The 23552-nt window shown below is 49.3% G+C and overlaps 7 protein-coding genes across 7 annotated transcripts; 4 read left to right on the top strand and 3 right to left on the bottom strand.

Moving 5' to 3' along the window:
* Window positions 1-67: 67 nt before the first annotated feature.
* Window positions 68-5115, top strand: ARB_03476 (ubiquitin C-terminal hydrolase, putative; the record flags this gene model as incomplete). The annotated part of the gene is made up of 12 exons (XM_003010728.1): window positions 68-97; window positions 119-416; window positions 474-1354; window positions 1444-1648; window positions 1820-2200; window positions 2267-2355; window positions 2425-2962; window positions 3025-3652; window positions 3710-4139; window positions 4194-4353; window positions 4413-4865; window positions 4985-5115. 12 exons carry the CDS (start codon window positions 68-70, stop codon window positions 5113-5115), a joined length of 4224 nt encoding a protein of 1407 aa, XP_003010774.1.
* Window positions 5116-5548: 433 nt separating this feature from the next.
* ARB_03475 (MFS monocarboxylate transporter, putative) lies at window positions 5549-6963 on the bottom strand (the record flags this gene model as incomplete). The annotated part of the gene is made up of 2 exons (XM_003010727.1): window positions 5549-6704; window positions 6770-6963. The coding sequence occupies 2 exons, from the start codon at window positions 6961-6963 to the stop codon at window positions 5549-5551; spliced, it is 1350 nt and encodes a 449-aa protein (XP_003010773.1).
* Window positions 6964-8957: 1994 nt separating this feature from the next.
* On the top strand, window positions 8958-10673 carry ARB_03474 (coenzyme A transferase, putative; the record flags this gene model as incomplete). The annotated part of the gene is made up of 3 exons (XM_003010726.1): window positions 8958-9023; window positions 9097-10273; window positions 10360-10673. The coding sequence occupies 3 exons, from the start codon at window positions 8958-8960 to the stop codon at window positions 10671-10673; spliced, it is 1557 nt and encodes a 518-aa protein (XP_003010772.1).
* Window positions 10674-11446: 773 nt separating this feature from the next.
* On the top strand, window positions 11447-13155 carry ARB_03473 (uncharacterized protein; the record flags this gene model as incomplete). Its single annotated transcript, XM_003010725.1, has 4 exons — window positions 11447-11546; window positions 11741-11958; window positions 12002-12493; window positions 12577-13155. The coding sequence occupies 4 exons, from the start codon at window positions 11447-11449 to the stop codon at window positions 13153-13155; spliced, it is 1389 nt and encodes a 462-aa protein (XP_003010771.1).
* A 1167-nt stretch (window positions 13156-14322) lies between these two features.
* On the top strand, window positions 14323-16141 carry ARB_03472 (uncharacterized protein; the record flags this gene model as incomplete). The annotated part of the gene is made up of 2 exons (XM_003010724.1): window positions 14323-14464; window positions 14535-16141. The coding sequence occupies 2 exons, from the start codon at window positions 14323-14325 to the stop codon at window positions 16139-16141; spliced, it is 1749 nt and encodes a 582-aa protein (XP_003010770.1).
* A 1910-nt stretch (window positions 16142-18051) lies between these two features.
* Window positions 18052-18965, bottom strand: ARB_03471 (WSC domain protein, putative; the record flags this gene model as incomplete). Its single annotated transcript, XM_003010723.1, has 2 exons — window positions 18052-18560; window positions 18644-18965. 2 exons carry the CDS (start codon window positions 18963-18965, stop codon window positions 18052-18054), a joined length of 831 nt encoding a protein of 276 aa, XP_003010769.1.
* Window positions 18966-22011: 3046 nt separating this feature from the next.
* On the bottom strand, window positions 22012-23127 carry ARB_03470 (uncharacterized protein; the record flags this gene model as incomplete). The annotated part of the gene is made up of 4 exons (XM_003010722.1): window positions 22012-22380; window positions 22470-22651; window positions 22821-22991; window positions 23061-23127. The coding sequence occupies 4 exons, from the start codon at window positions 23125-23127 to the stop codon at window positions 22012-22014; spliced, it is 789 nt and encodes a 262-aa protein (XP_003010768.1).
* Between the last annotated feature and the right edge of the window lie 425 nt (window positions 23128-23552).

Raw genomic sequence — 23552 nt, 5'->3', positions numbered from 1 at the left:
TTTTGGGACGAGGCTTGGCGCGGACTTGACGACGACGACGCAGAATCGACGACGACGACGACGAAGGATGAGACGACGCCGGCTCGCTGATGGAATTGTGCCTCTGTTCACTCTCTAGGTTGATGACTGGCGCCGCCGACGATGCCCTGAGCCGCTGCTTGTCCTGCCCTGCCCGACCGTCACTCGTTGCTGCTTGCTTGCTGCTCGCACCGCTGCCGCTGTACCTCCCCGCGCCCAGTCAGTCAAGCCCGGTTCATTTACCCGCCAGGCCAGCAAGCTCCCTTCACGCCCGACCAGCACTGCTGCCGCCCTCGCTCGTGCTTTAAAAGGCTGCCCGGAGCCTGTCGATCCTCTCGCTGGTCGAAAGAAACAACATACTGCCGCCAAAGTTGCGCTTGAGAAGCTCGTCTGCTACGGTTCCTAGATAGGTAAACACCGGGCTGAACAAACCCCCCCATATCGAGCTACGCCAGACACACCACCAGCTTGCGAGAGCTGGAAGAAACGCTTATATGGCTTTACCGGCCAAGCTGGGTATGTCCGCAGCATCTTCTGCCTTTCTAGAGTCCCGGACGCTAACCTGAATGCCCTCCTCCCCCGTGTGCTGCGCAATCTAGGCAAAACCGCTCCTCTGCTCATACAGGATGTCCTGCACCATGACCCAGCGAGCCCTACTCGGCCGCAGTTCAATATCCTGAAAGACGTGCCACCTATATTCTACGATAAGTCTACATACCCGGACTACTCCGACTCGAACGCTTGTGTCCATCGCTTCATCACAAAGCCTCACCAGTCAGTGCTCCCGGTGAACGACAGCCAGCGTGTTGCAGGCGCCAGATACCAGGTCTCGTCGGTATGTCAGAAGTGTCGACTTCATCTCGAGTTTGCAGTTGTCTTCAAGACACAGTTGGCCTGTCGACCAGGGACCGTGCACCACTTTTGTTACTTTCCCAAGGAGTCGGCGGATAGGCTCAAGACCGTCCCCAAATCGCCGGGACAAGCTCTAGAGGTATACGTCTACAGCTGTACGCAGACCCAATGCTCTGCCACAGTTCACCTGAAGCTTTGGACACCCCTTATCAAGCCGGAATGGGTGAGCTTGTTGACGGACGAAGACATCTTGAAGAAACGAGTAGACGACGCCCTAGCCTTGGAACCACAACGGTTGGAAGGGATAGGCAGACCAACGCCGTTGGTCGTCCTCACGCATCTCAAGACATACATCGACAATACTTTGCATGATGAACAGCGCAACAGATCAATCAATATCATGAACAAGAAATTCACAGTCTGCTTTGGCACCGGTGGAGAATCCTGCAAGCAACTATTTGAATATCTGGGCTTTAAGTTGGCAGTATGTCATTCCATGACCCGCCTCCGTACTTCTCTTATTCTTCTCTTTAATGCATGATATCTGACTGTTTTTTTTTTTTTACCTTGCAGAATGATCGCTGGGAACCACCGCGGCCCGATACAAAAGCGCTAAAGCCATACACTGATCCGTTAAATATCTTCTTGGACAACATCTCATTCGAGCTTCTGGTGCTTATAAGCCAGCGGCCACAACATGAGACAGAGGGCCAAGGGGCAAATATAGCTTTTACGCCTTCTATAAGCCAGTTTAACCAGCTGCTTGGTACAACAGACTGTCAGTATAACACACCATCCCTATTTACTTAACGTCGGCTTACGCCCTTTTACAGATCCCAAAACCCGCGCTTTCCCCAATAGCTCTCAATTAAAAGCTCCGTATGTTGCCTTCTTTCGTGTATATGAATATTCCTGCTCTAACCAGTGTATAGCTTCTATGAACATCTAGGGGCTGTCAGCGACATGTCTAATGAACTGATCATTGAAGCCTATCGTCAGCAAAACAGAATTATACCGTCACGAAATAGCTACCATTTCAGATGCTTACGGTCAATTGGACACTGGAGAGACCCTGTCGACGGCAAGACGATAAACGATTTTGTTGAGTTAGAAACAACGAACGGCAAGTATGCCGACGATGATGTACCTGATTCTTACTCATATTTCAACCTTGATTATTACCGAGACTTTGCTCTAAGCGATGATTCCATCATCGGATCGTTTTATGCTCGGCTTGAAGATACTCAAAATGATATGGAGCCACGAAAACATCTCTGGAGAATAGGCGACTACCGCAAGAGCGAAAAGATAAAGGCGGCTGCAGAAGAGAGTGCGTGTCTTCCTTTTCCTTCTTGTTAATTTTTCCCCCTTTGCATAAAGCTAATGCATGTCCTAGGAGTGACGACCGCTGAGCAAGCTGAGGTATTCCTGGGAGTCCATGCTGATACCCCTGATGATTTCGTGATTTCGATGTATACTGCAAAGGTATGTCTCCTTGAACTATATCTTATTATAAACACTCTGTTACTAACCATTATCTAAAAACAAAAATAGATTAGCGATAGTCCTGACAGCAAAGAGGTAGCTAAACGAGCTGTTCGACTTATCGCAGACAGCCGAAAGTCTGAAGCCCTACAACATTTTCTCAAGACAGGTGAAGCCGCCTCTGCCCAAATGGATATTGGGGATGCATTCCGCTTGCTCCAGATCCCCGATAGATCGGTAGATGATGCTGCTATAATAGCTGCATACTCAGTATGTTGCTCGGAAGCTCCCGAGCAGATCGATACATATCGACAAGCACTTGCTGTTATTGCCGAGGAGAGTGGCAGCGCGGTTATCCGTAGCATGCTGGTTGACGATAGCGCGCCAGCGAACCGCGCGCTGTTAGACTGGCCGGTCGGACTTCGAAATATTGGCAACACTTGTTACCTGAACAGTTTGCTTCAATTTTACTTTACTATCCAGCCTTTCCGGAATATGGTACTGGATCTTGACCGGTATAAAACTGAGCTTGATGAGGAGGTGATTCGGAATAAAAAGGTTGGATCGCGAAAAGTATCTCTTTTAGAGATCCAACGCTCACAGAAATGTTAGTTCCTCCTGACCTTGATGACACTTGTATGCAGCAGCTAACTTTTGTTTCAATTATAGTCCTTGTGCAATTGAAAGCTCTGTTCAACGACATGATTACTTCCCCTGATGCGTTCGTAACACCGACCCAAGAGCTTGCCAGGCTGACGTTGCTCAGTTCCTCAAGTGAAGCTGCGTTTCGGCGTAAATCTCTATCAACTCACAAGGCATCAGAGTTAGGGGAGATTAATGGGATGCCCATCATGGGCCCTGTCGGTCCTCCAGCTCCAATCCCTGAAGAGAAGTCTACACCGAGTAGCAGCTCTCCAGAAAAGGAGGAGTCGGCTAAAGAAGATGTTGGCGTCACCCCTTCTACAGGAGCTTCCAATGAGCTAGAGTCTGGCAATGCTTCAGACCAAACTGTGGTGCCTACTGTTGAAACAAAAGAAGTCACCTCATCCTCCAGCGAGACCAGTATTACACCTGAACACCCGGTGTCAGAGGCTATTGTAGCCCCTAACAGACCACCACCAGTTCCTCCACGGCCTGCTCCACGGGTTGATAACGAGCAGCTAATTCGAGAAGAAGTTGAGTTGGGTGCGCAGCAAGATGTCACGGAAGTTATCAACAACGTGCTCTTCCAAGCTCAGTGCGCAATTAAGCCAACCAAGATCGACGCAGACGGGAATCAGATCGATTTGATCATGGAGTAAGTGATAGCTCTCAGTGCTTTAAGTTGATGAACATACTAACTCTTTGATACAAGTCTGTTCTATGGACAGACCAAATCTTACATCACTGCAATGAATGGTATACGTTCTAAAAACGAGTTCTGGTCAGATATCAAAGTCGATGTCGCCACTGGCTCGAGAGACATCTATTCTGCCATTGACGGTGCTTTTGATAGACAAAAAGTACATGTTGATGGTGCGGACGCAGAACAGTATGGAGCCATCAGCAAGATCCCACCAGTGCTACAAATTCAAGTGCAGCGTGTGCAGTTCGATCAGGTTAAGAAGTCATCTTTCAAATCCACTCACCATTTAGAGCTAAAGGAAACAATATACATGGACCGATACATGGACGTCCCGGAACATGATAATATGGGTCTATATAAACGACGCCGAGAAAAGTGGGCATGGAACGACGAGCTTAATGGGTTAAAAGTTCGGCGGGAGGAGCTACTAAGCAACAATGTATTATCTCCCTCTACTAGGATATAAAACTGTTGGCTAACTTCTCCTCGTTAGGAATCCCTTCCCGACCTTTTTCAAGATGCCCGTGACAAAGTCCAGGACTTGATGTTGATGAAGGACGATCCTGAAATGGGAAATGATGCCCTAGACATCGATGAAGGGGTATTGACACACCTTTCGAATTTGGAAGTAATGACAAGAAAGGAACTCATTCGTAAGTGGAATTCCAGTTACTTTTTTCGCGTTCCACTGCAGTACTAACTTAGCATATAGGCATTGATTCTCGGATGGAACAACTCGCCCATTTGATAGATAATCAGTTCAACGATATGAAGTCTCTCCCCTACCATCTCTATGCGGTATTCATTCATCATGGATCCGTGGAATTCGGTCACTACTACATTTACATATTTGACTTTGAAAAGAAGATATGGCGAAAGTATAACGATTCCGAAGTAACCGAGGTCCACAGCACGGCAGAAATATTTAGTGATCGCAACGTTAAGAACCCGCCAACCCCCTACTTCCTTGTTTATCTAAACGACGGGTTAAAGGAACGACTGGCCAAACCTGTGTGTCGTCACGTTGAGGAGCGTCCGGCACCGACCACCTCGGCGACAGATAATTCAAAATCAAAACCCGGCCGAGAACGTGCAGGTGACAGATCGGATGTAGAAATGACCGACTTACCTCCCAGCTATGACGAGGCGCAAAAAACAGCCCCAGGTAGGGACAGATCACATCCAGACAGCCAACAGAACTTCCATCAAGGGAGCAAAGGCAGTATTCCTATCCGGGGAACCTGGGAAAGTAACCATGCTGACCGGCCTGAACACGCATGGTAGACGAGAAAGCAATTTCGACGGGCCCAGCTGCGATGGCGAAGAAGAAACTATCGCCATCTCCAGACCGCAAACGATTAAAACGAAAGGGCGCCGAAAGTGAGGAACACCCGACTGTTGCATCGAAGAACTAACCACATTACTGTTTTCACGACCTGAAACCGTATACCCTACTCCCCCCTTCCATACCAAATCCACTATTATGACTATTCAACGCCCATACTATAAGTCTATTGCCCCTCCGATACCATAGAGAAATCTCTGAGCACCATTTTATTTCCTTGCCTTCGTACTCTTCTTGATATGGATATCCCTTTGTCTCCAGTAAAAGCGCTTGTCGAATATTCCAGCGAACATTAGACTTGCATTCCTTCACAGTGTCAGCTGTTCCTTACCAGGTGGTGGCTTTGGTGTATATAACTCCTTAGCTTAGGAAGGGAATGAGAGCCGTCATTCCGGCAGAGAGGATAACAGCGAATCCCTGATCTTGCAGCCCCTATATATTATTTTTTCTAGCTGACCATCAAGAATTGCAGAATAGGAGTTTCTCGGTTACTAATACAAACATCAAGCAGTCTTCTTATCGTGTTTGATAACTGCAATGAGGGGGAATATCAAACACAGAAGCGCGGCAGCGGCAACAGCCCCTGCAAAGCACTGTGCTAGTTTAAAGTCTACCCGACCAGGAGTCACATTGACTAAGACACCCGCGATAGGTGAACCAACGAGAACGCCAACGCCAGCAAACATCCACCCCATACCCATGCGTGTGCCGATTACGTTCATGGTTGGGGATAGTACTGGATGTGAAATTGCTGCGCTTGGGGCTGCAACCTGCATGCCCGAGACTATGCCATACACTAAAGCGAAGCCCAAAAAACCCGCGACATTGTGAACAGCCGTCCAGCAAAACAGAGCAACTGTAGTCCCTACTGTTGCGGCAATATATACCTGCAGAGAACCAAAGCGGCCTGCAGCTAACATGGGCAGGGTACGTCCGATGATGGATGTAATGCTCGTGTACACCAGGTACGCGAATGCAAAACTGCGGGATTGATGCAAGGCCTCTGTCGCATACATCGGTATATAAAAGGGCGTAATATAGAAAGCAATGTAGTTGAGAAACATGGCGATTGAGAACAGTAAGAAACCAGGCTCACGAAGTGCTTTCAGATCAAACATAGCTCGTCGATGTTGGGGTTTGGGAGCCTTCGAGCGATAAGGGAGCAGAATTGCTAGAGCCACGACTGACAACACAAGAGTGACCAAAGCAATCGCACGGACAGCCCAGCCAAACCCGATTTGAGGCTCCAGATCACGCAGCATTAACGTATAGACGATACCACCCATGCCTCCACCGGCGTTCACGCAGCCAATTGCCCAGGGACGGACCGAGTCTGGGAACAGTGTCGAAACAAATGCCAGGGCCGGTACATAGAGCAGACCAGAACCGAGACCAACACATAAGCCCTGAGTGAGAAAGACCTGCCAATATGAAGTAGCCAGCGACAGTGTGCTCATGCCAAGGACGACGAGAGTGCAGCCTAGTGTGAGCATCTGGCACAAATACCCTGCATCGAATAGAGGACCGGTGAAAACGCCGAGGACAATGACCAGGAATACCTGGAAGCTACCAATCGAAGAGATGGAGCTGGGAGAGCTGGTGGAAAGCAAGTTGCTAACATAGTACTGGTTGAACGCCCCGAAAGTCTGCGTTAGGCCCCTAGTTTGCTCATTCGTCAGTTCTGATAAGACATAAATTGTTGTTTTATCCGGACCGTTATTCACCATGCGTTCATAAACAAGAAAAACGAAGCAAGGACATAGGTCCACGCTTTGAAACCACCTTTTGCCTCGTTATTGTTTCCCGCTTCTAAATTATCATCCACCACTAATGGCGGGGTGGTATCACCGGTCTTTTCAACACACGCAGTTTGGTCCGGACGATGGCAAGGGTTGGTGTTTTGCTCGATTATGGGCATTTTGCCTCTAGACAGAAGGGGCGGAGATTAGATGTAGAAGAATTATGTACTTAGATGTTTCAAACGGGGCAGAAAAATGCGGTGCCTCGACTTATCAACTATCATTTGTGTCTTAATATTGTGAATATACAAGATAGAATAATGGTAGCACATATGTTTTGAGATATGTTCAAGTAACAATGAAATACAAAGGAGAATTTATTAGTGTCGCCGATGTAACAGCCGATGAAGTGAGATTCAGTGAGCTAAAAATTAAGATAAGTACAAATTAATACCACAGAATAAAAATGCAAGCAATCTGATGCATTGACATGAGGAACACCAGCCCCATCATCCACCGCTCCTTTGACGTGTATCTGGTCTTTCATACGGTGTGCCCGACACATGGTCACACTCCTGTATGTAACGGTCGGTCCGCATGTTATGTATTATGTCACAATTGGTACAGAAAATAATAATGGGTATAGCTATAATTGGGTATCAATTCCATCCTCCATCTCTTTAGGTGGAATATTTTATGAAGCTAAAGGAGAAGTTAGTACTAACTATAAAGGAGGTCGAGGGGAATTTGTTCCAATATCGAACTACTAAAATGCGTCCAGACTACCCGTGAACTTTAATTGTTGAGCCGCACTAAAAATAGCTTAACTCTAACTCTATCGCTTCTCGACTCCTTCGACGTTGATATACTTGGATAACAGTATCCTCATCAAAGCTACAGAGTATCAGCAGTTGCAAACCACTGGACAGTACACATGCTCTTGATTTGAATTTACAGAACATCTGAGTTCATGAAGGGAGTCGCCCTTCCCGGCATCACCACCGTCATACACTGTCGCTCATCGATATTATTATCAAACCACACCAGAAGTAGGAATTCTGCAAGCACCAGTTAATCGCGAAATGTTGCGGCATTACGGCAAAATACCTGCACTCTGCCCATTTTGTTGATTAAGAGCCCTGGCTCCTGTTTTTTCTTCCCCAGTCATGTAATTCGGGTCACAACGGACAATAGACATTTTCTTGGCTTCTTTTAATTCTGGTAGTTGTCGTTTGGTAGTGTGGCCTTTTTGTTCGTGGAGTTATCTTTCTTCAAGAATATGTAGTGATTGACTTCTGCATAAAACAGTTGCGCCAAGTGTATGTTGACATGATGCACGAATCTGAGACCGTTGCAATTGTGCCATGAAGACGCAACGTTTTGGTATCACACTTTTAGCCGCAAGAGCCCCCTGGTCCGGGCAGTACCAGGAGCGATTATAGCAGTTGTGGACTTTCGCCTTTCGTCTCCTACCTATATAAGGGAATGGTTGGACTGATCTATTAATGTGTGTTTCTGCTTCACTGCAGTGGCAAGCGCATTCTAAGATCTGTTGTGATTATATAATGCATGCGGGTGAGAAGTTGTTGATATTACCGTATTAGGAAGGCTTGGTCAAGAGCGGCAATAAGCGGCAGTTTGAACATCCGCAACACGTGACTGTGGCTAGATGCGGACTTCCTGACTAAGCAAAATGCCGATTTTGCCGAGGCTCAAAAAAGGGCGTGAAGAAGCGACTTCGAGGAGACGCAAAGAAGGGACGCGGAAGCAGAGAAAGGAGGAGATAAGAGAGCAAAACAGCCCAAAGAGAGAGCAGAAGTACGTAAGGCAGTTTTAGATTGTCTGCGTGGCTATTATTACGTGAAGGGCAACTTGTCCTTGCTGTATCCCTGTCTTCGGCGTTTGCGTGCGCTGCGGTTAAGTCTTCGGCCCGTACGGCCGATACTCGAAAAGAAATACACGGAAATTCCCGCCTCTCGCCAAGAGCATACTGAGGAGGCAGTACATATTCGCCGAGCTTCACGCGAGCAAGACACCACCGCCTCCAACCACCAACCACCACCAACGGGCAGCAGTCAGACGGCAGCAGAGACAAGGAAGGACATCGAAGCATAAGAGAGGGACTGGCGCCTTGATAGATTTGCTGTTTTTCCCGCATTCGACTTCAGTGACAATGCCTTTCCACGCTGCAAAGACCTGCCTCCGCACGGCGGGGAGGTTCGCTGCCAACCCAGCATCGGTATGAACTGCCACCCAATTTAAGGGACCTTGATGAAGACATATTTAGCTGACTGGATGTGACTTACTTGCAGAGCCAACACTTCCTCGTTCGTGCCTTTTCGAGCACCGTTGCTCGATTCGAGATCAACAAGGTCTACCCCTCTGCCAAAGAGGCGATCAAGGACATGAAGTCCAACTCGACCGTGCTGGCTGGTGGATTCGGTCTTTGCGGTATTCCTGGCACCCTGATCAATGAGATTCACTCTACTCCTTCCATCACTGGCTTGACTGCTGTCAGCAACAATGCCGGTATCGATGGTGCGGGGCTTGGTCTTTTGATTGCCAGCGGACAGATCAAGAAGATGATTGCCAGTTACGTTGGAGAGAACAAGTCTCTTGAGCAAAAGTACCTTTCTGGAGAGATTGAGCTGGAGCTTACTCCTCAGGGTACCCTTGCTGAGCGTTGCCGATCTGGCGGTGCTGGTATCCCCGCCTTCTACACCCCAGCTGCCTTTGGCACCGTTGTTCAGACCGGTGACCTTGCTGTGAAGAACAACCCGGATGGATCTGTTGCCACCTACGGAACCCCAAGAGACGTCAAGGTCTTCGATGGCAAGAGCTATGTTATGGAAGAGTCCATCAAGGGAGACTATGCGCTGGTCAAGGCTTGGAAGGCAGACAAGCTTGGAAACTGCCAGTTCCGATACTCCGCTGCCAACTTCAACGGTGCCATGGGCCGTAACGCAAAGATCACCATTGTCGAGGCTGAGAACATCGTTGAGGTCGGCGAGATTGACCCAGCTGCCGTCCACCTTCCCGGTATCTACGTCAAGCGTGTCATCCAGAGCAAAGCCGAGAAGCAGATTGAGAGACTCACTTTCGCCAAGGAGAATGAGGATACCGCCGCTCTCGGCAAGGGCGAAACCGCCAGCAAGAGAGAGCGCATTGTACGCCGTGCGGCTAAGGAGTTCAAGAATGGAATGTACGCAAACTTGGGTATCGGCATGCCCATGCTTGCTCCCAGCTTCGTTGACCCATCAGTCGAAGTCCAGCTTCAGTCTGAGAACGGTATCCTGGGTCTTGGACCTTACCCCAAGGAGGGTCAGCAGGATGCTGACCTGATCAACGCGGGCAAGGAGACTGTCACTCTTCTCCCTGGCGCCTCCATCTTCGGAAGCGAAGAGTCTTTTGGAATGATCCGAGCCGGACGCATTGACTTGACTATCCTTGGTGCCATGCAGGTCAGCGCCAAGGGAGATTTGGCCAACTGTAAGTTTACTGTTTCTACCTCTTCCTCTCCCCTGTTTTTTTTTCCCGATTTTGCCCAATGTATATGTATCTAACACTTCAAATAGGGATGCTTCCAGGCAAGGTCAAGGGCTTCGGAGGAGCCATGGATCTCGTCTCCAACCCTACCGCCACTAAAGTCGTCGTCACCATGGAACATACCGATAAGAAGGGCAACCCCAAGATTCTCAAGCAGTGCGAGTTCCCACTCACTGGCCGAGCTTGTGTCAGCCGAATCATCACCGAACTCTGCGTCTTTGATGTTGATTTCGCTAGCGGCCTTACTCTGATCGAGTTGGCTGATGGCGTTACCGTTGAGGAAGTCCGCTCCAAAACTGAAGCTCCCTTCAAGGTAGCTGATGACGTTAAGCCAATGTTGTAAGCGAAGAAAGCGCTAAGTTTGTTGCTGTATATACCATGATTCTTTTTCTTGTATTTCCTATTTCATTTGTGTTGTTTCCTGGGCATATGGGATGTACTTGACGAATTTTTTCTGGGCGAATCCATTTTGATATATATATATATATATATATATATATATATATATACCTAAAATGTCTGATATATTCATCAATTAATATTCTATAAAATTCAGGTGTCTTTCAAGACATAGTTTTACATGCTCCGCTGTATCTTACACATTGACGTCCCTTACTCCAGACCCGCGTCTTAAAGCACTTATACAAATGACCCGCAACTGCCTTCCTTCCTGACCGTCTACTTCAGCCTTACTGACCCCCCGATCCTCCTACGCAATCGTGCAAATGTCGATCGATGCGCGGCTTCGTCAAATTCCTTTATAAGCCGGTCGTAGTGCTGTGGCATACTGGCGGGGTACCGCACGTTATGCCGAAGGGGATATGCTTTCTGGTATTTATTATCCAAAAAAGACTGTAGCACTTTTATATTTTCCTGTGATAGTAGAGGAGGCTGTTCTGACGCAGCGCTCTGTGATTGTGGTTTGGATCGCGAGAAAAAAGATGTAATGTAGGACGTGAGCGAGGAATCGGACTGAGGGCGCGGAGGCTCAAGCCGTGACTGGAGGTATCTCTGGACCGAAACAGACTCTGGTCGAATGGGATCCTTGGGCCACCTGAGTATGAGCCGTTGGATCTGCCCGACTGTGTTTGGAGGGAGCTATTTGAACTTGTTAGTATGCTGGCTCGTCACTGCGCATCCCAGCCAATTGGATCGCCTCTTACCTTGGACGACATGTTTTCCTGGCCCTGTCTCAGGCTGTCCCTGGGTAAATACAGTCTTCACCCCCTGTTATCTTGCGTGTATCAATGCCGCCTCCGTCTTCTTCATCGTCGTCGTCTTCCAATCCATCCATTTTGACCGCAAAAGACAACCGGCGGAATAAAGTTGTCCCGTGACATTCCACGTGACTGTGGCTTGTTTCGCCCTTTTTCGACCGCAAAAGAAGCTGAAGCAGCAGAAGATAAGTAGACGAAGAAGACGAAGAAGACGAAGAAGAGACGAACGAAAGGCGCCGGCTTTGCTCACTTGCTTCTTCTGCTGCATTTTGTTTTGCTGATAAAGAACATCTCACTACGCAGCTGGGTTTCCCTGAGAGAACCCTCGAATACCACAATCTTCGCTCCAGCCTGCTGCTCGCGGGCGGCCGTGGACGAAGGGACACTATGACTTCACATCGATATGAACCCGTAAGTCCCCCAAGGCACCCGCAAAAACTACGACATCAACCAGGCCTCTTGGGGGTCCTATCACGGCGGTTTGGAGACCTCTACTGACCATGGCGCGTTTGCCTTGCAGGTAAATACTCGCAGCGAAGACGACGCCGTCTCTTCTCAAGCCACACAGCAGCAGCCTATCCCGTCATCCCCTCCACCCTCCTTTCATTCGCGGACACCATCCCCAGCATCTCGCCGCGTGCTATCCCAGGACCCTCTGCACTCAGACGCAGATCGAACACTGGCTGATGCCTTTGGCGATGATGACGGACACACCGATGACGAAGAAGGGGCCGATGACAGACAGCGGCTGATGAGGGGGAGCCCTGCCAACACGACGCCAGACATCGACCCGTCAGAAGCGCCAGCAGGGAGCAACAGTGCTCAACCAGCAGGGCGACCCAACGCCTCAGCATCTCGAGTAATCCGAGGCGCCAACGATGGAGTGTTTGCGAATCTTTCGGCCAAGCCAGAGCGAGGAGGCGACAAACTCGACGATCTGCCACCGGTAAGCCCCTGACCAAAAACCTTTTTTGCTATTGCGGGCGTTAGAAGAGATTATATGGATGTATGACTGACGATGAGTTGTAGACATATGAACAAGCGGCGGCAGATGCTGCTCCTCCGTACTGGGAGACCACCATCGTGGCTCCTGGCATGTCGTCGGATGAGGTTTACGTTGAAGGCCTCCCCGTCGGCTCCGTCTTCTCGTTTGCCTGGAACGGCATGATCTCGACCTCGTTTCAGCTCGTCGGCTTCCTACTTACCTACCTCCTACACACCACTCACGCAGCCAAGAATGGAAGCAGAGCCGGCCTCGGTCTTACCATGGTACAGTACGGCTTCTACATGAGAAACACAGACGGCTACAACCCTCCCGACTCGGACGCCGGAGACGACGGATACGTCAACCCACCAGACCCGAACAGCCACAACTTCAACCCTAGTGCCGTCGATGGCTCCAGCGGATCAGGATCATCATTCCATGGCCTCACCACCAGCGACTGGCTCTCCTATATCCTCATGGTTGTTGGCTGGTTCATCCTTATCCGTGCAATCAGCGACTATCTCAGGGCACGAAGACACGAACAGTTAATCCTCCAAAGCCCTAACCGTGGCCTCCCCGTCCCTATCATCGCCGAGAATGAACGATCAGAGACTGCAGTATAAAAGTCCCGTCGAGAGCCGCGGAATTTACATTTTTCTTTCATTTCTTCGTCACCCTCTTTTAACCAAGTACCTTTTATATGATCGGGAGTCAACGACAGGCGGAGGAGCACGGATACACCAGGCCATTTTTATTTTTATTTTTTTTTTTTTGTTTCCATCTTCTGTTTGAATCATCATCGTCTTTCTCTTGGGGGAGTTTTTGGAGCTCAAGGCGTAATAATTGTTTTCCGACTGATCCTCTGGTCCTTGTCATACTATATATCTATCATTTGCTTGCTTCCCTTGATTCTGCTTGAGCTTCTTCTTACTGTTCCAGACCCTCTCCTTGCACTCTCCCTGCCCTCTCCTATCTCCTATTGTCCATACTCACAGCCATAGCACAGGCACAGATATATCTCCTTCTTGTCATTTAATCCAGCTATCCACAGCCTGTCCTACTCGAGCACCCAGCAGACTGGCCTGATTGATAACCTGATCTTTCACCTCGCGCAGGCCCTGTGATCAAATAGTCATACATGAAATAGTCTACATCCATGCATGCATGCATGTTTACTTCATCATCGCGAGGCGCAGTCCAGGCATCAGCATAACCACTCCTGACAGGGTGCATATATCCACTGTGGCTTTCGTGCTATTTATACTAAAGTCGCAACATCTTGATATCAAACTTGACTCTCTTTCCTGCTCTCTCACTTTTCTTTATTTTTTACACTCGGGCTCTTAAGAGTCCATGGTGAATCAGGCCTCGTTAAGCTGAATTCAGCCATTGGCTCTTCGTCTTCATCCTCGTCTTCGGGCTTCAGCTGTAGCTATCCAGTAGTATTGGCATCTTGGTACGGCGTAGGTGAATATTCAGTTAGCAAACTCGCGGCTGAGCCTGGACGTAGACGCGAAAAGCAATAAATAGCTGCCAGTCGCCCTCCTCCTCCTCCTCCTCCTCATCATCATCATCATCATCATCTTCTTCTTCTTCTTCTTCTTCTCATTCCGTCCTTTCCCTTCGCTTCTTGGAGACCGCGTTGGGCTTCAGGCGCCTCAGCCACACCCAACCCAGCTAACTAGCTAGTTAAAACCTGCAAAACTCCGCCTAGAACTATCTTATCGGCAAACTTCTCCCCTCCAGCTGGACATTCCACCCACCGTCCAAGAGCTGTGCGCAAACGACCGATGGACGGCGCTCCCGTCGAGGCTCGCTCGCTGGGGTCCATCGTCAGCCTCGCCTCGAACCCGCCGGCGTATCCCAGGAATCCAACGCAGAAGCCGCTGGAGCCGCTCGTTCTGTACATTGTTCGCGTGCCCGGCAGCAAAGGTGAGATCGGACGAAACCACCTGGCAACCAGCTCATAGACTCTTGATACTGACACGAGATATCTACGTAGACGTCTTTCTCTCGCCGCTGAAACCGCCGACAAAGTCCAGTCTCTCTCCCGAATCTCTAAATGCGTCCTTATACTTCATACATGTGGCAGGGCCGCGGGACGAAGAAATCCTAGAATCTATAGAAAAAGAACGGCATACTCAGCAACACCATCAGCAGCAACAACAGACTACGAATCCAATACCGCAAACAAGCAAACTCGCGATCCTAAATCGGACTCGCAGGAAACCGGTGCCTGGTGTTGCTACGGCGGTCGATACCCAACAAGAAGCGGCTCCTCCTCCTCTACCAACCCGACCCCAACATATAACACAAGATCCAGAGCAAAATGCAGAAATAAGACGCAGGAGGGAGCAGGAGGACCTAGTACCAGGGAGTGTAACTCCGGTCCATGAGCATTCTCCTATCAGCGTGTCAGGGTCGCCAGGCAAGCCGCTATTGGAGCCGCAACCACCGATTCTTCCACCTCGGCCACTCCCCGTTCAGCCTGTTGATGATGACACACGGCGGTGGAGTGCCCAGGTAACCGCTTCAATATCCGCTATAGGGTCGCCGCAGTTGCAGAGTCGGCGCGACCAGGCATCTGGAACAACAGTGCGAGCCAGCTGGGATGGCAGCAGGAGGCCGTTCTTCCAGCCTGAACCCACACCACGCCCTCAGAGCCAACGAGGTCTCTTACACATACCAGAGGATGAAGGTCCTAAACCACCGCTGCCCCTGAGGCCGAGGAAAAGCTACGAGCGGCCGCGAGAGACAGCTCCTGCACCCCCTTTCCACTTGACGCTCATACGACGTGATCCAACCCACAGCAGCCAGTGGAACGTGGGCACAATCGATAACATAGGCAGCTCCCCTTCCGAAGGGAGACAGGACGGCTCTATCAAAGTTGAAATAACCACGCCTGGCTATCAGAAATTCGCAGTTGATACGTCTCGAATGTCATTTGAGAGTCTAGGCATTAAGCTTCCTGCCGCTGCGCGCAGCTTGGACACTGCACGGCCTCCACAGCAAAGCATGTCATCGAATATGCCCCGAGAGGCAGAGGATATGTCAGATTCAGGCCACGGGGCAGGCCCTGTCAAGTTCACCCGTCTCCTTAAGCTCTGGCAGCCACCGCAGTCGTCATCTCACCATAGACACCAACCCTCCTCTCACGGCGAGATGTTCAACCTCTCTTCCCCCAAGGCTAACAAGTACCCTCAAAAGTCTAACGGACATTACCAGTTTCTGTCCATCTGGAACGGTTACTGTAACTTTGTCACTGCTGCCAACGGAAGGACTTTAAAGTGCAAGCATACCATCCCGGGAGCGGCAGGGACGTCGCCATCCTCAGCGACAACAACAACAGTCGCTGAAATACGGTTTAACCTGCCAACCTTACTGCCCCGGCCGTCCAGCTCGAGTGACCAAAATAGCAGCCCAACCAAGAGCTCCCCCTGGGTCGGAGAGTTAGACCTAAGTCTTGCGCGCGAACGGGCTGGCGGAGGTCTACGCGGCAACAGCGCTAAGCTGGGCAAACTTATCATTGAAGACGAGGGCCTAAAGATGTTAGACCTGGTCGTTGCTAGTTGCATGGGCGTCTTTTGGAAATATTACGATAATATGTAGCATTTTATATCTTTTTTTCTACACTTGTTAACAAGTAGCTAACTAGCTACCTAAAACTGGCATTGTCCATTCTCATAGATATCAATCTCAGTATTTTTTTTTTTTTTTTTTAACTCGTTAACTAGTTAACTCCCTACCTAAGTTACAGTTCCTTTCGTCCATGAGACTCGCCCCAGTACCATCATGTACCCCGGAAGCTGGGGTAGTACAGCATACAAGCTTGAGGCCCCATTATTGAGGAATGCCGTGTCTACATGCACAAAGTGAGGGACTGTGACACGGCCAGCGCATAAGCACCCATTCCACTGCAGAACAATCGATTGCAGGCAAGGTATGACGGCACAAGGCCTCGACTACTCTGTTTGCACCCATACGACAGGGGCCGTCGAGCGCTCCGTCAACCCCTGGCTCACAGCCCCGTTTGTCCTCCCAGAGAGTTTTGACTATTTGAACGGCTGCCCCTGGATATCAACAAGAAACAAGTTTGATATTGGCCTTTCAACACCCCCCTCCACCTCTTGCATTCCTTGCCTTTCGTATATTGAGTATCGCGAGCTGAATCTCTCCCGTTTTTTTCCTTTACCAACCTCAAGCATCTGCCGAGTAAATAGAATGGGGATCACTAGAGCTTAATCTGATACACACGAGCGATGGGCAGCGTTAGGCAACGGAAGAGAGAGGAGGGTGCCCTGCGGCAGAGGAGAGCGCCGGATATGATACGTATCGGCCAGTTAGCGATATACACGACGAGCCTTTGCTTTTTTTTCCCTCCCCCTTCGTCTTCTCTTGACTTCGCCTGTCTTCTTTTCTTGCTCTGGTATTCAGATGCCGAGACAACTGTCAAGTGACTCCAACGGAGCAAGATGAATGGGAGGAAAAGTGGACATGTGAAGCGCTACGGGTGTGATCTCCATGCTCTGATCGACGGCAAGGGCGAAAGTGGCCCAATGGACGTCGAGGGCCAGCTAGGACGTATTAATTTAATACCAAGGATAAACATGAAGGACGAGAAGAAGACGGTTAATCATAGAAGGCAGACAGATAGACCATATAGTAATAATAGTATGTATATATATGTACGGTATAAAAAGGGGGCAAGAGAGAGCCAGTCGTCCAAGACGTCAACTTAGTAAAAAAGAGATGTATATATAGGAAGCCGGTGAGGAATAATACACAGTAACGCCCAGATGCATACATAGTAGAAGGTGTATAGGAAAACGGAGGGGGAGGGGGGTGAAAGGAGATAGAAGATATGTAGGTAAAGAGATATAAGAGAGATATAACAAGAGCTCTGGTATATGGCAGGCCACGAGAGATATGGATCATAGCACACGTCCAATAGAGGAACAGGAAGGAGAACAGAGATAAAAAGGGCATAAGGAAAACAGAGGAGCTTGGAAGGATGGCACTTTGACATGTCATTTCATTTGGAAGGGTTCAGATTCGCCCCCAGACGTTTGCTTTGCTTATCCCGTACCCGTCTGCGGTAGGAAAGGAGTGAGGGTGTACAGACAAGAAAGGAAAAGGTAATGAAAAAAGGAGGGTACGTTGACAAAACTCCCCTCCTTTCCGAAAAGACTGTGCGAACGTGATATAACGCCGAGAAGGAATCACAAGGTGGAGGTTGGTTTTGGGTCATAAGGTCAAAGCTGGAAATACAGGTCGGGGGACGGGGCTGAGGTACAAGTGTAAGCGACGGCGAGGGAACGGAAATATACACGGGCGTTAATATTCGGGCTGAATCAGGAGTATCGACAAGTCGCGATCAATTAAAATGGGGAGTCTTCTCCCAGACAAAAAGGAAAAAGAAAGGCAGAGGCAGTAAGGGGCGGCCTTTGATGAACGTATATCGACGTGGGTATATTTTAGTAATTTCCATCCGGGTTGGTGACCTGGAGACGACGCAACTGTTAGCCCAAGGGGAACCGCAAGCAGGTAGAGGAAAGATGGATGATAGTATGTACCTTCAAAACCCGCCGTGAGAAGTCTTGGTCGTCAGCAATGCTGCCGTTGCTCTGGCGGCGCTGAGATGTCATGCTTGGGTCTAGTCGTGAATCCGCCGAGCTCTGACTGTACGACGGTTTCCCTCCAGCGACGAAGTTATTGATTGTCTGGTTGCGACGGTACTCGTCAACCACCTTTTGTCGCTTTCTGTACTTGAGGAAGAAGATGACACCCCCGATGATGGCGCCGATGGCCACGACGCCAACGACTACACCGGCGGCGATTCCAGCCTTGTTGGGGCCTGACGGGGCAGGCTTGCTGCTAGGAGTGATGATGATCGTGTGTCCTCCCTCGGTGATTGTTGGCTGAGGAGTCGACGATGTCTTCGTGGCATCGCCGTCGTCTGCACCGCCCTCTGTTGCTGGGTCATCGACTAGACCGGTCAGGTAGACCGCAAAGCTGTTCTTTCCACCACCTAGAATGCCATCAATTTAGTCACTGTCCCGCACTATAAACCAGAAAATATAAAAGGAAGGGTTGAAAGCAGGATGGACGAACATTTATCTTTGTCAAAGCCTGGGCAGTTGACGAGAACGCAGGTTTTATCTGTAGACGCGGCCTTCAGGCTCTCTGGAGGATATTTATCACCGCAAGAGCATCGGTCGGTGTCATGGAGCGCAAATACTGCGTTCTGGGACTTGGTGCACAATTCTCGACAGGCTCCTGTGCTCTGGTATTTGGTGGGCCCCATATCCTTCAAACTGCCGGAACCTTTGTAGCATCCCTTGAGGCTTTCGTCAAGGGCTGCTTCAACGCATGACAGACTCGAACTCAGGAGGAAGGCCACCGCCATGACGGCCTTGGGCGTATATAACTTCATATTTACAGGTTGATTCTTGATGAAATTTTTTTACCCCTGTGGATGAAGGGGAGGGTCGACTTGTATATAGAGAAATGGATGTCAAGCGAGATGCCGAGTCTGGGACGGTCGATATCAGAGAACGGTTGGCCGGAATGCCCTGTGTGGATATCAATGAGTTGATGTTTTATATTCTGCCTGAAAACATCTCCTTTCCAACGTCCTCCTGAGGATACCGGTCCGTACGCCCAGTGACAGGTCGGCACCGAGAAAATAATTCGTACGTCAAAATGTGTGTATCTGTATAAACCACCTTCGAGGACGCCTGCGATACGCGGTGTTAGTGTGGCCGAAATTATCGGCCTTTCATTCGGAATATGGCTTCATATGTGTTGCTGGTACGCCGGTTTGAGGGAGAGAGAGCGAGAGGGGGGGGGGTTGATGGGGATGATGATGAGATGGACGAACCTCAGAAAAACCACGCAATCGAAGAAAAGATTGACTCGACGTTTGAGAGAGTGTAAGATTGACGGAATAACCGGGGAGAAAAAGCCCTACCATTCAAGGACTCTGAAGGACTGTGGTTGGAGCAGACGATCTCATCAGCAGCCGCTCGACGAGATGAACCTAGCCTAAGGGGAAAAAGAGTGTGGAGGGAAAGGAAAAAGGACTGTCGAAGAATGCGAGATGGAGGCAGAAGGGACGGAGTTGTACGAGCGATGGAAAGGAGAGGAGAAGCCTCGCTCTGGGCAAGGGACGAAGTGCGTGTCTGGGCGAGGACTTGCCGTATCCCTGCCGTTTATGACCATGCATATCCAGGTAATTTATGGAGAACTGGAACCGTTCGATATATATACGGGCGCCGTACCTGCTTGGGCTGCTAGAAAAAAGGGGTGTCACCATCCACATGCAGGCTCATCCTGCGGTGCAACCCAATCAGAAGCGCCTGCGAACTTTGCCGGTCGTTAAAGCGCAGGCGATAGTTGTCCTAGTGGTACATAGGGAATACGCTCTGACCCCGAAATTGGTTTCTGGGCCCAGGAACACCCGCTGCTTGCTGCATCCTGGCCCGGAACTTGTACTTGTAACATCTAGTGTGCTTCAGGGGCGGGATATGCCATCCGTGGCGGTGCAGCAGATGCGTCGTCTACGCCGTATATTCGCAGGCCCAGTATGGAGTATGGGGAAAGTATCATGTCATCTCAAAAGGAAAAAGCTCGCTGTGCTGGCAAAAAGCATCGGCCTTGAAAGTTGTATGCAAAATGACGGAGTGATGGTGGACATCTTTGATCGTTTCCGTTTTTTTTTTTTTTTTTTTTTTTTTTTTTTTTGTTCATCTTTCATCCACGGCACAGTGGTGAGTGTGAATATTCCTACTCTTCGTCATATATTCCTCGGAGATTCGTCCAGTCGGTCCAACTGCGGTTAAAGCGTAACCCCTGCGAGAAATTCTCGTCTTCTTTGCGTGCATGTCTGCTGTAAGGTAACATGCAAGTCCCTCGTAAGCACGAGCGGAAGTATAACACGATCCCCAGGCTTCTGCTTCCGTTGTCTTCCCTTTATTTTTTTTTTTGGTGCCGGAGCTTCTCGCCACTGGGGGCGGGCGGTTTCCCTCTCCACCCCCAAACGTATGATAGTTATTGGTTCTCTGGACGCTTCTTCTGCTTCTGTTGACATTCTTCTTGCTCTGCTGCGCTGTATTTTATGGCTGACTTGGCGCTAGCCGGTCCCAGTGGCTCCCAATATCCCCTGTCAATAGTAATCTGTAATCTATTTTGCTTGCGCAGCAGGTAAGACACTAAGACTTCGTGGATCCTTGCTATCGTGTGATTTGCCCTTCACGCAGGACTAAGCAGGGGGAGTCGCTCTCAAGCGCCAGAAATGATTCGTTCCCCAGCAGTTACTCCGTTACTTGGGGCCGATTAAGTCATTGACTGGCATATCAACGTGCATCATACACAGTACATCTTTTATGCCCTGCGGCCAGCGTGCTCGATTTCCATAATTGGAACATTTGGCCTGATGCATCATGTTTTCCTGTGACAGATACAGGGCGTGGATTGATGGCAGTCAGATGGTTAAGTGGCTGGACCACAGTTCAAGATACGTGGCAGGCCTGGGGTGCGGGAAAACATTTGGGCCAGGGCATGAATAGTGAGCAAAGGAAATGCCCAAGATCCTCGAAACCGCGCACTTCTGGTCACAGCTTGAGCTGTTAAAAGGCCAGCCAAGACGGCGGAGAATTTTTTTTTGAGGCTTTTGGAATACGGCAACACCTGTCTCAGTCATTCTACCAAGAATGATCTAGAACAAAGCTCATCCTGCAAAAGCCTGTGTTCCGATACCAGCTCGCACCTGCTCCCAACCATATCTCCAGCCTGCTGTCGAGGCTGAAGAGTTTAGATCGCTGTGCGTGCAGACAGCGCTCCTTTAATCTCCCCTGGATGGCTGATTTCGTGGGATAGATCGAGGGCCATCCTGGCTGTTATCGTGGCCCATCACATTGAGGTGACACGTCCGTTTTATCCTTCTTTATATCTGAGAGTTGATATTTTTGAATATTTTTGCTATTTCGTCACAGCGGATATGCGAATATTCCGTATGGTCCCCAAGTACGTGGCTTTTCGTGCTAGTAGCCGAAGGATTGCTGTCAAAGGAGGCACTCTGGCTAAACATAGATCAGAGTCGGGAACTATTACCAAATACAAAAAAAAAAAAAAAAAAAAAAAAAAAAAAAAAAAAAAAAAGGGCTAAAAAAGGACACGAAGTTTTAACCAATGGAGTCCTTTATCATCCGGTTTTCGACATTGGTGTATCTGATTATCAAGATAATAGACCATAGAACCGCGCCATGTTTGCCAACACTGACTGACTGGAAACCGGAAACCTAACTGGCTTGCACATAAAACTAAACAATGTCACGGCGAGGTCAAAGGGCACCCAAAGTGTGCATCAAAATTCGTCAGATTGCTAAACAGTTCTTTCTCTTTCTTTTTCTTTAACAACAAAAGCGAATGATACTAACAAAACCAAAAAAGGGTACTAAACGACAGGTAGGTAGAGTCTATCATATCTTTGGGATATGTATAGATCTGCTTACCATAAGGCAGCCGCTAACAAGAAACATGCCAACAACCGGGTGAAATTCGAGCGCGGTACCTGGAAGCATTACTCCAAGTGGAAGGTCTTCCAAAATCCAACCCTGAGACAGCCAGTACGCCATTATTCCCACAAGCACTAGCGTCGTCGGAATGGGGGTTCCTTCAAAGTATTTTGACTTCCCTGTCTTATCCTTGGGGAGTGTTGCGACGGTGACGTTAAATCGAGCGAGTCTAGTGAGACCGCAGAGAACAAAGAGCGTGAGTAGGATGTGGTCAACCGGCGACCTGATTCCAATCGAAAATGCTGCCACTGCAGGAGAAACGCCAAACGAGACCTAGTCAAGTGTTAGAGGTATCAACAAATTTCCGCGCACGGCTGGCTGAGGGGTTTTAAAATAAGTTCGGTATCTGTCGAAATGCGTACCAGATCCGCTAGAGAGTCCAGTTCCTGGCCCATCAGCGACGACTTCTTCCGCCATCTGGCAACCTTCCCATCCATGAAGTCAAAGAAGAGGCCGAACGGGATGAAACCAAGGGCCATCCAGATGTTCCCATGCTGGTGGGATTCACCCAGGCAGTATCTCAACGACGAAAATATCGACATCACTAGAGGTTTTCTAGTCAGCTTCAGATATAGTTATAGGCTTTTTCGGCACTCTCCAGGTGATCGAGATCGATGATCGTCGCCGGATACTTGCCTCCGCAAAATCCTAAGAAGCCGTCAGTCAGCAATGGGGCCCGCCCAACTTGTATCAGAACTGAGGCGACCACATACCATTTAATTCCGTAATAAAATCAGCAAGATGCAAGGCCCTGGAATTATCAAACCGCCGAGTTAGAAGGGGGAAAAAGGAGTCATCATCAGTAAAATTCCAGCTGTTTGCGCACCTGATCAAGCTGAAGTGGCCTGTGTCTGCAGAGAGGAGTATCTTCTGCTTATCCTGGCCTAGCAAAAGGAAACATATCAGTCAGACTGTCACTCCAACGCATGTATCCTGTATAGCGAGGCCCATACCGGCATCCTTGGGGGTTTCAGAGCTCTCGGGCCCGTTGCCGCCCGCTGCAGGGCTTCGTCGCGACATGGCTGATTGTTGGGTCGCAGGAGGGCTGAATTGTATAGCTAGATTACCGATATAAACGAATTCAACGTCCCGGGACGTCTAGAAGGGTAATAATAGCTGCTATTGCGCAGGAGAGAGTGCGAGGTGGGTGGAATGGGAGTTGTTTGTCCTTGGTTCGAGATGATGTTGATGTGGGCTGGATGGAAGGACGTCATATATTGCGAGTTTACCCTGCACTAAGAAAAAAAAAAAGCTTGACCTTGGCTTGCAGCAAAACCGTTGGCCACAGTTGATTCAACATGCCGGACAGCATATTCACCACTCTTTTTGTGACTGTATATAGGAAGAGGTGTAGAAGAAGACACTGTGAGGGATGCGAATTGGCTCTATGTTACAATTAGTACATTGGAACGGGAACCGACAGCTCTTTTTTTTAGGCCAAAATA

The sequence above is a fragment of the Trichophyton benhamiae genome (assembly GCF_000151125.1).
Source record: "Trichophyton benhamiae CBS 112371 chromosome Unknown contix01456_5.r1.exp, whole genome shotgun sequence".
NCBI lineage: Eukaryota > Fungi > Ascomycota > Eurotiomycetes > Onygenales > Arthrodermataceae > Trichophyton > Trichophyton benhamiae.
Note: the sequence above shows the minus strand (reverse complement) of the source record. Positions and strands in the feature narration are given on the sequence as shown.